We start from the raw sequence: 13,956 nt of genomic DNA, 5'->3' as shown, positions 1-13,956 counted from the left end.
TATTAAGACCTTTGGCCTATTTGCTTTTCTAGAATGGGAACTTTTTCCAACTACAGATTTTATTCTGTAGTTGAGTAACTCTTCTTAATAAAACTTATGTAAAGGACACGTTTTTCAGGTTTAAAGTGTTTTGACACATCAGTGAGTTCCAACAAAACATCATTTTGTCAAAAAGTCCCTCACAAGGGGCAAACTAGGAGGGGGCTCTGAGAGCAGAGAACTAATGAGTTGTGGATGGGGAGGAAGCACTATCCTCATTCTGATTCCCCAAATAGGTTGGTGTGTAATTTAATGTTAGTATACCCCAACAGCAAGTTAGCAAATCTTGTCTAACATTCCCTCACACCCCCAGAAAGGGGCTCAAGGGAAAATTTTTTTCAAAGACATGTCTCTGAAGCAGAAAGCCTCCAGGGGCCATGCCCTGTAGGCTATAATTTACTCACTACATTTTGCTCAGAAGTATGCCCAAAGACAAATATTATGTTTGGATTTATTCTGGAGAAATAAAAAGGCACCTATTTATGCTCTGGGCATCTTTTACATAAGTTAATAACACAGCAGAAATGTATTCTTTAATCTATGAACATAAAGTTAGCCTTTCCCTAGAGTGATGTATTCAAAGTGCTTGAGGAGCCTCCATTCTCCTTCCAGCTGTCTTTCACAACACTTCCCTCACCCTTAAACGTAATTACAATTTACAAAATGGTCTAAAAGTCAATAGATTAGACTGTTATGAATGATTGGTAAAAAGACAAAGGACATCAAATGCTACATACTTACCCTTTAGGGGTTCCTTCCTTTCATTTTTTTCTTGTTTTTCAGGTTTGTCTCTGTGAATTACTAGATATAAAAAAACAATAAATCAGTAATCTCCAGGTATTATACATACTTATTATTTTACCAAGGTGATATAGAAAAAAATATTTGTAAAATTAAGTAATGGGTTTCAGCTCTGAGTGACAAACACTAGATTGTATATAGCCTTTCTTAATGTCAGTTTTTAATTATAAGTCCAGGAAAAATATTTTTACTTGTTATAGTCTTCAGATGTTGGACCATATTTTTGCAACATAAGTGATTATTCAGCAACCCTAATTTTAATCTGTGGGATCTGTTTTGGTCCCATTACGCAAACACCCTGGGTCTAGGATTTCCAGTGGAGGAAATTATTTTCAGTCCTTGACAGCACTGCTTGCTATTCTTAACAGTAAATGGCTAGCATCTCACTTTCTATGCTCTTTTTTCTTTATTTTTAGATATTACTGCAGCCACAGGATGGACTAGCAAGAATGTATCCTTTTTAATAAGAACATAACATCAGGAAGAACAGATGTTTAAAACAGTCAACTATATGTCCTGCTAGAAGCAAGCAAATTTGAATCCTTAAGGGCTCTGCTGCCTGCCAAGCTTCTAAACCTTGTTTTTGGACACCATCATATTCCACATTATAAGGAATTAGACAGATAAAAACATTCATTAACAACCTCTGCTACCACTAGGCCTGTCAATAAAAGACCAATGTTTTGTAATTTCAGGGAAAACAATATTTTCTTTGCATTACTTAAGTTTCTGTCAACAAATCATCCACAGAAAACACAACTCTGACTAGAAGATAACAGTGACTTTTATACACAAGCACAGTCATGTTTCTACACACATTCATTTCACCATACTTGTAGCAAACATCATTTCATAGAGGTACAGGTATATTTTTGGTGAGTAAATATTTCCTCATTAAAAAATAGATTTATGTTTCTTTAGGAAAAATCATTGCAAACATTCAGTAATTGCATAATGTCTTTACATGTGTTTTCATTACCCAAAAACACTTCCAGTCATAATAGGTAAATTACTGTTAGTATCAATTAATAATACAATGGAAAGATATTGAGGTGAGATTTTTCAAAGCCCGTAAGGAATATGGACAACCAATTTATACTGAAATAAAAAAGCTGTGAAAAACAAAGCAGCAATGTATTATTGCATGAATTGCAAACTCTATAATTCATGCAATTGTTTTTGGACCTCTTGTAGCATACCATGGAAAAGCAGTCTCCTGGGTCTCTATGTCCTATAGAACTTAGGCCATTAATATTTTTTCATGATACAGTGGTTGAAACAGTAGTATGCTCTTATATGGCAGCTTTGTATTAGCAAACACAGGCACAGTGCAAAACATTTCTAGCCAAAGTGTTGCCAATTTGGGATAGGACAGCAGAACAGTTTTGCAAACAGTAGCTCTCTAATGGTCAACATCTGTGATGCACGAGCTTCTGTACATCTGACAAAAGTCCTTGTAGTCTCTGTGCCAAAAAGTATAGCTGAACTATGCCGAACAGAGTGATAATAGAAAAGCTTAGCCACTAAGCATCAAACTTGTGTGAAGGATCATCCTTCAAAAACTGTTTTTTCATTCCCCATAACATCTTCCTGTTTCATGCTTTGGAAGAAAGCAAAATGAGCCTTGAAAGGCATGAACTCCACGAAGCATCAGTGGACATTAAAGTGGACATAAGTGTTATTCAAGGTTCATTTCCATTGTAAAAATGGTATAAAGGTGCTTAAACACAAGGAAATATTAATATTTGTATGGACCTCACAGTAAAAACATGGAGAGGAGATCAGCTGGCTCCTTCCTGAGAAATTAAAGTAGCTTGATATGTCTGGGCAGAGAGCCTGGAATGTGGATAAGCAGACACCAGGCTGGCATAAGCGTAAACTATTTTTCTCTTCCCAACGATAGGCTGAAGGTGTTCTCTAATTAGTCCAAGAGCCCTATCCTGTGCGTTGATACCACCACAGCCTCAGCGTATGCTAATCTCAGATTGTAGTGTTTACCTCATATGGACATGATCAGAGCTGTAGCTTTTGGGTAAGAGCTTATTTGGTAAGGGCAGGTGCTACCAAAATTAAAGGATTCACATTCCGGGACTGTGATGCCTGGCCATTTTTGCCTCTTCAATCACAATGCAGCAGGGAGACCAAAGTCCACTGAAGCTTCTGATTTGACAAAATGTAAATAAAATTTTTCTTTTATAAATTAACTCTTGGGCTTTTCCCCCTGAAATATTTTCATGTTCAGCTTTGTATGGAGAAACTTAGAAGCTGTCATATGAAATACTTCCTTTGTAGAGGTCTTTTCCAGGTCCAGTTGCCTGGAATTCTTTTTCTTTCTGGAGGGCTTAATACATCCCCTTTTCTAAGCCCCCAGCGTTTATGAGGACTCAGAGAACGGTCAAGAAAGAACAAGGATTAGGTTTCAGAAATAAGACAAGCCAACCATAGTACCACGTATCTGGAAAACAAACCAGAATAAATGCAACATTTTTGCAATTTTTGCATATATAAAACAAAGAGAATGCATATAAACATGTTTTTAAGGCTGCTAAGTCAAACATTCTTCAGCTGAAAAATGCCAGAACTAAAACTGCTAATTCAACCATTTTATTTGCTTTAAGAAACACAATGTAATTAAAAGATCATCTCTATTTCTCTCTCTTTTTTAAATTTTTTTAGGATGCCTGATTTACCCAGAAAAATAAGCATAATAATTAAAATTACTTTTATAACAATTTTGTAAGTTGAGAATTTTGCATAACTTCACTGAATTTGCTTGGACTGCCTTGCAAATATTAAGAAGTATTAGCTCAGAATGAACTGTTATTAGCATTGTAAAAAATATCCCAACCCAATTTTCACTAACCTAGATTTTGGAAATTGCTGAAACATTTTAATGTGACTTTGAATGAAAATTCCGCCTGAGGCAAAGAGCCAAGCATGAAAAATTTCATCCTGAATGACTGGAGTGTGGTAAATTTATAACTAATCTAAAATAGGAACTTATAATGGAAAATTTTAAGGTAATTTAAGAATATATTCCAAACTTAATTATATAAGGTTTGCTATCCACTTCAAAAACTTTAAAGACAAGAAGTATGGTTTATATGCAGGATATTTCCCCAAATTTCAGTCATCTAACTGTATATTTGATTTGCATCAAATAGAAAAAATAGTGAAGGGGAAACCAGATTTAGTTTTTTTAGTTGAAGAGTTTAAGAGAATATCGGCTAATGTTTCCTTACCCAAAAAAGCAAGTGCAAAAAGAAGAGCTGTAATAAGGAGGCATTAATTCCATACTAAAAGAAGTAAAAATAGTTCCCAGCTGAGCAAGTCTCAGTTTGCTGCTTTGTATAAAGACAGGAGATGAGTGTGATACGCAGGAAGCAGAGACTGGTTGCTCTAGCTAACTAAGGGCTTGCCTATAGAGGAACACTCGGGAAAGTCGAGATGAATGAATGAATACGATGAAATTAAAGTGCATTAGTTGGACTGAATTAAATCTCTGTGCAGACGCTTTTATTCAGAAGTAAAGCAGTCTTAGATGGCTATAACTTAATCCTACTTTAAAGAATCCTCAAAAAAAAATCAACCAAACAGAAAAACACAACCAAACAAAAATTCCTATTTGATCCAGAGAGTGGCATAGGCTTCCAAATCTATATAATAATCTAAGGAAACTCCAGTAGTTTACAAGTTGTGGAAACACTTAAACCCATTACCTTGATTATCTGTGAAGAGGGATAGGCTTGCCTCTCTGCTTGCCCAGGCCTGCCCCAAACATGCAAAAACTTCTCTCTGCAATTCCTAACCCTGAGCTGGATTTAGCTCTTCAGCACTGAATGTAAATGTCTATAGAAGAGCTAAATAATTTCTCAAGACTTATGTGTATATACAGTTTAAAAATAGATTCAACTATGACAATCAGACAGTTTGACACCCATCTGAACTGAATCTAGGTTTGACTGCTTCTGGTAGTAGTCAAACAACCTACAGCACTGGCTTCACCATGGGCTACCATAAACCCATACAGCTAAATAACTGCGTCACAGCTTTATCCTGAGTTACCACAGCTGCATTGCTCTCTGTACTCATGCTGCTTAGTTTAAAGTTAGCTCAAGTGCACCTACAGATATGCCTCCAGATATCACAGTAGACAGGCCCTGTGTCAAATGTAAATATGCTATTTAACTTGCTAATTCTGTCTGGCTTTTTGGGTTGCTACTACATTGTGGATATGTATGGTCCAACTCTATTTAACTACTTAGCTGTCTCGAATACATTCTCTTCCTGCTACAGCAAATTAAATTATGGAGAGATATTATATTTGTCTTCATAATCTGATAATTTATCTGTACACTAAAAAACAAACAGCTTTATTCTATTATGTTTAATATTTGCATTATCAGTCTGGCCCTATTAGCAAGTTGATGGGGTAGGAGGGATGGATATGTGTGATGCATAGTAAATGAAATAGTTTTGGGACTGAAATCTATTTGTAAAATCAGGCTGAGTTCAGCAATACTTTCTGCAAAGAACAGAAAGGCTTGTCCTAATTCAGGGAGACACCAATATCTTTCCTTAAATCACTGTGTTTTAATGCATGACTATCAGAGGTTGCATTTCATCACCACATGGTCTTTTTTGATCCCTCACTCTATCAGCAGTGTATTAGTGAACTATATATCAGAAAACCCACACTATATACACAGTAAATCAATCTTTTCCCACGCCTCCTCGAATAACTGTAGTAATAGGAGCTATTCTTCCCTAGGAATACAGGTTAATTAATTTCACTGCTAATTCCAGGTTTCCATTAGAAACGGAGCTGATATTATCAGTTCATTTGGGTTACCGTTATACCATGCTCTTCCTTTAGATAGAGATTATATACTTTTACATACTTTTCTTCAACACATTTTACTATTGTTCTTCCCCTATTGCCAAAGTATTGCATGTTTACCCCTTAGTCACTGACTGTAATAATGGCTGTATTTCTTCCTGTACAGCTCTGAGTGATGCTGGCCCTTGTGAAAATACTAATATATGAAATACCAAACTGGAAAGACCCCATTATAATAGAGAATTTATGTTTCTCTATACATGCAATCATGAAGTAAACTAATTTTGTTGCTCTTAAGCACAAGCAAGTTCTCTGTTAATCAGTTCTCAAAATCTTTCTTTTCAGACTTAAATTGAATAAATACAATGATAGAATTTATTACTGATTGTTTATCCAAATATTTAACTATAGGCAAAGATTAGTGCAGAAGTTTTCCTGACTCTTCATATGATAAGAACCTGTTTTGTAGTTTCTGCTACTTCCATCTGGAATTTCCATTCCCTATACCTACTTCTGATAATTTTGTATAATCTTTTCAAAATCAGGCTAATAGAGCTCCCAAGGTTCACAGGAACCTTGGAGATTCGACTTGGGGGGAGGGGGGGGGAAGTGGGGGAGTTGACCTTTCAAAAATATACCTAAAACTATTTCTATGTGTCTGGTATCCATACGTTTGGATAAAGGATTAAAATTTTTCTTAGAGTATTTGCTTCTATTAGAAAGATTCATTTTATGTCTATATTTTTCGTATTAAAAAACTTCAAAAAATTGCATGTGAATATGCTTACTGGACATACATTAGAGGGTAACAATAAAACTTCCTAAAGAATCATATCTATATCACGCTTTAGCCTGATGCCAAATGGAGCTTTTGTTGTTGCAGTTACTCCTCTGGTGTGCAAGATGCCTCTCGTGGGCTAAGTATGAGAACTAAGAATAGAAAAATTCTTTCTCTTGAGCTTCAGTAAGTGACTCTGTAATTTAAGACTGTGTTATAAAGCATATGCATAAAGGGACTTAAGTAATGACACCTGAATGCTTTTTTCTGGCATCTTATAATTTCTCAGTGATCACCTCTGCAACATTAATGTTCTTTTAATGTTAGGCAATGCTTTTCTATACTGAGTTAGATAGTACACAAGAGGCTATTTTGGTCAAGGCTGCAAATTCATTTATGTTTCTAGAATATAATGCTTGAAAAGTCTCTGACTGGGATCTCTTGCTAGTGGATCTGAGTTTATTATCGTCCAGCTAGCCAACTGATACTCTAAAAAAATTTATTCCTTACCATGTGATTTACTAAGTAGTTGGGAAAGAGTTCTAGGAACTCCAAATGACCCTGATTAGCACAGAACTGGAAAGCTAGCACTAGACCTGTGAAATACCATAAAGACTTATAGAGAATATATATAAAATAAATATACATGCATGAGGGAGTGTGTATGTGTATTCATATATATTTTTAATAAGTTTCTTTCCTGCTCCCTCCTGCCATTACCAAGCATAGCACTGGCTCATCACAAAGATGCTCATCAAATTTTATGCAGTCTAACCCTTACAGAAGAGGCTCTATTAGGCAAAAAACTGCAAGTCTCAGGAAACTTCTCTGTTTACACACCCTCTGAAAACCAGTCCAAACCAGTTCCTCCATGGATTTTTGGAGAGGGCCAGTTAGAGGAGATTATACACTCTGAAAACGAATTGGTTCTTAAAATGGAAGCCTTTCTTATCTCTGGTTTGCACCTGGCTCACTATTAAGTAGGGCTTCCTAACTTGGAGCGCACCCACTGGCCCATAAATTTGCTTTCTTCCCTACCCAACACACTTCACATGTTTTGCACCAGAGGAAGTTCATTAGACTCCTGGATAAGTTTGGGCAGGAGAATCTTATTTGGAATGTGCATTTACAATATAGCCACACAAATATAAAATGCCCCAATCCATTAATGCTTAAACTGTGGTATACATTCCGTTTTGACCATTTATAATCTGTGTATCTTTGAATGCTTTTATAATATAACAGTGGTAAAATATGTAGTTCATAAATATATTATATATTACACATCATACCAACATAAACATAAAAAAAATTACCTTTTGGTGATGTTCGTTTCTCATGTCTCTCAGGTTTCTCTTTATGAATTTCTGGAAATAATATAATGTAGAGTTTATTTATCAATATTAAAAGACTTTTCACACAGAAAAATATACATTCTAAAAATAAAAATAACTAAATACTTCAACTATCATAACAGAACTATGTCTTTTTCATCTACGTATTCAGAATTATATACAATAAAGAATTTTTATACATATATAGAGAGACATTCATACAAAACATATATGGACAAAAATGATAATATTAAATGATTTTAATAATTATTCCATTTTAAATTAACTAACAACTCCTTATTAAGTCAAGAATAGGTTTTGCAACAGCTATACAGTAACAAAGAGTGCTCATGAATCACAAAAAATATGCTTTTACTAAGCATTTTTCTGTATCTATCTCTAGTTATTTACCAAGATTAGTATTTTATGTTTTCCAATATACCTTTGGAAGGGAAAATGTTCTTTTTACTGCATTTTCTAAATTTTGTAACATTCCAACAGTTGATTGGTAGCCCTACCACACAATAAAAGATAGACTCAATGTTGTATACAAATTACAAACAGAGATAAAAGTTCCTCGGTTAGGGATCAGTCTCTGAGAATGACTCATTTAATCATGTTATATACCAAAGGACATTTAATAAATCCACTAGCTGATACCTACCTTATTAGAGAGAAAGTGCTACAATATTTATCTGACCTCTTGCTATACTACTTTTTCTGAACAAAATTCCTCACCTGTGACACTGATGTTTTATTACTGCTGTACACCTCTGTACTTGATTATTTTTCTACTGTCCTTATCTTGTCAAAAAAACTCAGATAATACAGAAAATGCAAAATATGTAAATGAAGAAAAGGAAAAATAGAAGTAAATCAAGTTTGCTTAGCACTATTTACATTCAGTGGGTAAAATGTAAAGGTCTTTTATGATGAGTGTCTAATAAGCTATTAAGAATACATAGAGTGTCTGGTTTATGGTAATATGCATATATCTCCTGCAGTGGGAAACTGATATAAAATATTCGATCAAATTCACCTTTGAAAAAAAGCATATGCAAATCATACCAGACTCTACAGGAGGTGAATCCTTGCTTCTTAGGGTTGGATTTGGTCTGCAGGATACAAATAACAAGAACTCTACCCCCAAAATTAATCCAACAGAGAAAAAGTTGTGTGTATTCCATCTGCTGAACTTTAAGGAGCCACTCTACTCTCTACTGAAGGCAACAGAAATATTCCATTTATCTGATAGGTGTAACAGAATCCTAAATAGATACAGTGTAAAATTATATTTTCACTTTCCAGCACTCTGATCTGTGCATAGGTCACTGAGAATAAATATAGAATGTTTATATCTAGTAGTATTTATCATTCAAAATAGTGACTGTATCTGGTTTGCAAGAAACATAACTATACTATAGCATCAGTCTATGTTGCCTTCAGAGAGAGAGGACATTATTTTATCAAGGAGATATAGCATAACAAATGCTAAAATATGTATCACTGTCACCATCTATCTATGGTAGCATAATTAAGCTAATTATATTATGTCGACAAGCCAAAAGAACTTTTTATTCCATTTCCATCTTGTACTTTGCAGCCTGGGTGTGCAGTTCATTTATTGTTCTGCAAACCTCAAAGAAGAAATCAAGCCACACTGATTTATTGTATTTCAACTGTTTTTTTTTTTTTTTTTTTCCCTCTCATCTGCTGAGAGAATCCGATTGCTAGATTTTCATACATTTCTCACTTGTTTTGTTTAAAAGGATGCATAAACTGGTTTTGGCAACATAATGCATGTGCCTCAGTGTTTGACAATGTTGATCTACAGGCAGAGGACATCTTCCTTACTCTGAAAACTTCTGTATTGTTCTGCATGCAACCACTCTAGATTGCTTCTAAACCTGTCATTTTAAGACAGAAGAGTCATTTCCTCTACACAGCAATATACAGTGGAGACTTACCTCAAGCAAATCAACGAGACATCCTGCATACAGATATAAATGTAGCTCATGAAGTGAGAATTCATTATTCTTCAGCTAGAGTCATGTAATGGGTTGCTTATCTTAAACTCTCAGTTCCACTAGCTCCATCTATTTCATGTCTCACTGTACAAAATAGGCCTTTTTAATTTGAAAAAATAAGTATACATCATTATTTTAAAAAGCTTTTTCTTGCTTTCTTTCTATGTTTTTAATTGCTAATTTGACTAGGAAAAGTATATGGAACAATGACTTTAGAACTGGCTGTTTAAACTGGCCCTTGGAGCTTATTTGACACAAGCACCTCAATAAGCTACTTAAAAAAAAGATATTTACTAGACAGCAGCATTCAGAAATCTCATCTAACTTGCTGCTACAATTATGATACCACACATGTAACAATCCTCCCCAAATTCCTTGAAGTGAAATGCACCTTCATAATATATTAAGTGAGTGTATATATATTTTTATATATTGCAAAATTTGCCATCATTAAGATCTCCTCACGAGCTCCTCATAGTTTGAACCACCATAAAATATTGCAGCCTAGAAGACATCAACCCTGATATATTACAACCTAAATTTTGCTAGCATAAATAAATGTAGTTTCTATATATGCTGATCTTGATCAACTTACAAGGCAAAAAATAGTAGCTGCTAGCCAGCACCAAAATATTTAAAATATGGAAACACATTAGATTATTGTATTGAGATTTTTTTCTATTCTGAGAGTTTTGATACTCTCTGCCTTATCCTTTATGACAAATAGCTTTAATTTTCTAGTAATCATATCTTATTGCTGAGTTGACAAAGCGGCTATAATATCATAGAAGACTTACATGGCCAGTTTAAAGCATGTAATTTATCTCTATCAGTGTGACACATTGTTAATAAATCCTAAATATTATGAATTCGTGTTTAGAAAAATGACAGAATCAAGCAGCAGTGAGGATAATCTTTGTCACCACGGCAACCATCCTGATTCTTTATGAGATGACAGCACAGTTTATTAAATTATTGCAAGGGGGTATGTATTTTAAAAGCTGTATTTCATTGTTTGTTTTTTTTTCAGTTATCAAGTAGACATGAAAAATTATCTTCCACTCATGTTTCTTGGGTTTTGAACGGATAAGTACTTTATTTCCTTAAATATAGATACTGCTTGACAGGGACTTCTCTAGACCTCGAGTGCTGTTAAGATATGCAGAAAATATAGGGTACTTATTTAAAATAAGCCAAAGAAGGAAAGTTAGGAGCCTTATCACTGACCATTTTAAGATGCTGACATGAGATGTATTCCACTACATTGGTAACAGGCCAATATATCTATGTGCTGTTTACCCAAGACTAGCCCATACAGTCATTTGAAGGCCAGAATTGCAAGCAGCTTTACTGAAATCCCTGATGAACATGCAGTTTGGACAGAAGATTTCCCCCATCCTACATCACGATAATTTTCTTTATCAAGAGTTGCACAAAAGGCTTGCCCTGACCACAGACTAGAAATTCCCAGTAAGATTAGAGTTGGAGAAAAAAAGAAAATTAAAGCTCCCTGAATCAATTTGAGCTAGTGGTGCTCTCTCAACACAGTGCAACTTTGCACCAGCATGCATAAAGAAGCATGGTGTCTTCATGGTAAGGCACAAGGAGATTTTTACGTTCCCATTAACAGAGTTCCCTCCTTAGTCTCTTTTTTTCAGCATTCTTGTTTCTGAGCTGGATTTTCTGTTTTCTCCTTGCTTAATATAATAAATAATATAGTACTATTTCTAATTATTTTAAAGTCATTGTATTATAGTAGCACTTATGGCCTCAGCAGATGTCCCAGATGTATCAGTTTAGGTACCATATGTAGTTATAATATGACATGATATCCCCTCCACTATAACATGGGAGTTCAACCTTTACTGACAAACTAGGTTATGTTATTTTTCCTAGTGGGAGAGGGTGGTCCTGGAGTGGTGAGTAGAAGTTAGCATTGCTAAAAGAAGCTCCTAGTCCCTTCTCCTTACTGAATTTCCATTTTATGGCTCAAATATACCTTAAAAATTCCAATCAACTAGCCAGAAAGAATAATAATAATAAAAAAATAATAATGATGTGAGCAGCTAAAAATGAGCAAGAAAAGGAAATATTATCCCCACCTGAAAACACAAAAATGATTTACCCATAGCTACTCAGAAAGTCAGCAAAAACTGGGAATTTAACTCTGATCTCTGACACTCCATATTATCCCCTCATGCATCCTGCTTCTACTTCAATAGCGCAGTCAGGATGGAAGATAGGTTTAACGTCTCTACTTTTTAAAGGTATAGTTGAATAGCTGGAACTTGATTAGTAATGAAAATATGTTACTCTTTTTAAGCAAATTGTACTATTTGGTCTTCATTTGCATACTCAACACAATGATATGTGCCTTTAGAGCTTTGACATTCTTTTATAATATCTAAACGTGAAAAGGAAAATAAGTCCTAATCACAGTTCTGGTGAACCAGAGGTTAATAATTTACCTTTGAGCAACCCAAACCCTTACAGCAGTTGCCAGAAGTTTAATGGGACTATAGCCTTGCTAATTTATCAAGACTAATTGGTAGCAGGCAGCTGATTATTCTGAAGAGTTGGTGGAGATAGATACTGAGGGCAAGGCAGGAGTGAGTGGTGTTAAGAGCTTTAGAAGATGAGAGGGATGTCATTTCTAATGTGTTTCTAGATGCTGTCTGTATAAAGAATTGTAGTCAAATCTCTTGTTGCTGGTATCCTCAGGAGAAATTTGCAATTGTGCAGCTGAAGTCTATTTTTAATCTAGATAGTACCAGCTGGTGAGGGTGACAGTTATCCTTTTGGGGCTAGAGGGAGAATAAAGGAAATTGTGCATTAGAGCAACTTCTAGCAAACTACTAATACATCATGTAGCTATACTCTAGAGGAAAAAAACAAGTTTTGCAACAGGCATAATGGAAAAATATAAGAACAGGAAATATTTCTAATTGAGGATTCAAACTCGTAGATTATGCCTATATCCAGGAACCAAGGTTAGCGTAACTGAAGGGTTTAGGCACTAACGTTCAGTGTTTGAAAGCGTATGACATGCACGACTAATTTAAGTGACTTTCCTCGCAGCTTGCTAGTAGTATAATGTTATTCCCAGTGTTTTCTTAGATCTTTACCTGTTCTGAGGATTCATAGCAGCTTCAGGTTGAGATACATAACAATTTTTCCTGTAGTCATGTGTCTAAGATCTTTCTTGAAAGTGTAACAGGATATGAATTGCTTACTGATGAAGATGCTGAAAGGCTTGTGTGCTCACTAGCTAAGTGAGATAGCAGATCACAGTGCCTTTTAAGTACAAAGATTTCAAAATCTATCTCTATCTCTTTGGAAAAATGCTGTAATCAATTCACTACAACTTATTTAAAGGACATCATAACTTCATAATTTTCTTTTTCTTTCATATTTTTCAGCATTATATACAGTATCTCTTTTGTTTGTTGCCCCATAAGACTAGTTTTGACAAAAGTCACAGAAGACTACTTCAGGTTCCCCTTAGTTGAAATTCTCTGCTCGGACAAAACAGCATGCTGGTCTAAAATGTAAAGCTTGCTGTGAAGTGACTTTGGTCCTAAACCTATTCAGCAAAGCTCAGCTACTTCATAGTAGGTTCCTCTCTTTTCTCTTCTTGATACCTTATCTAGCATAGCTAAGCAGCTACCACAGATACAGAGAACATGACCCTCAAGTATTTCTTAACAATTTACCTATCTTGAGTAGCATACAGCAAACAAGCAGATTTTATGTTTCCCTATAAATATAAAATTTTACACGACCTTCTTCATTATACCAAAATAGGACAAAAATAGATAGATAAGATTCTGGTTCAACAGGTGTTAAGTTGCTTACACACTGTTGTAGCTTCACCAGTCCAAAATACAAATTCATTAGCGATCACCTGCTAATAACTTCATCATCCTGCTGATAAGTGCTTTGATTCTAGGACAACGTTTGCTGTTGTTATTTGTTTGTTTTGAAGACTATATAGTGAAGAAGATACATTGGGAAAAAGGCATTTTAAGAGCAGTATATGTGCCATTTTCATAAAAAAAATATTGAACTTATGTAAAGATTTTATTATAAACCATTTTTTCCACAATTCCTATAGCCTAAACTAAATTTATTCCACTA

The 13,956-nt window shown here is 34.8% G+C and overlaps 1 protein-coding gene across 1 annotated transcript in view; it reads right to left on the bottom strand.

Moving 5' to 3' along the window:
- TRDN (triadin) overlaps window positions 1-13,956 on the bottom strand; it is a 241,172-nt gene that overhangs the window by 162,592 nt on the left and 64,624 nt on the right. Inside the window, 2 exon segments of the mRNA XM_062573067.1 lie at window positions 781-840; window positions 7,775-7,825. Of these exon segments, the coding sequence (XP_062429051.1) occupies window positions 781-840; window positions 7,775-7,825 (111 nt within the window).

This window comes from Rhea pennata, chromosome 3 (genome assembly GCF_028389875.1).
Source record: "Rhea pennata isolate bPtePen1 chromosome 3, bPtePen1.pri, whole genome shotgun sequence".
Taxonomy (NCBI): domain Eukaryota; kingdom Metazoa; phylum Chordata; class Aves; order Rheiformes; family Rheidae; genus Rhea; species Rhea pennata.
The sequence above is the reverse complement of the archived record's forward strand: the minus strand, read 5'-3'. Positions and strand labels throughout refer to the sequence as shown.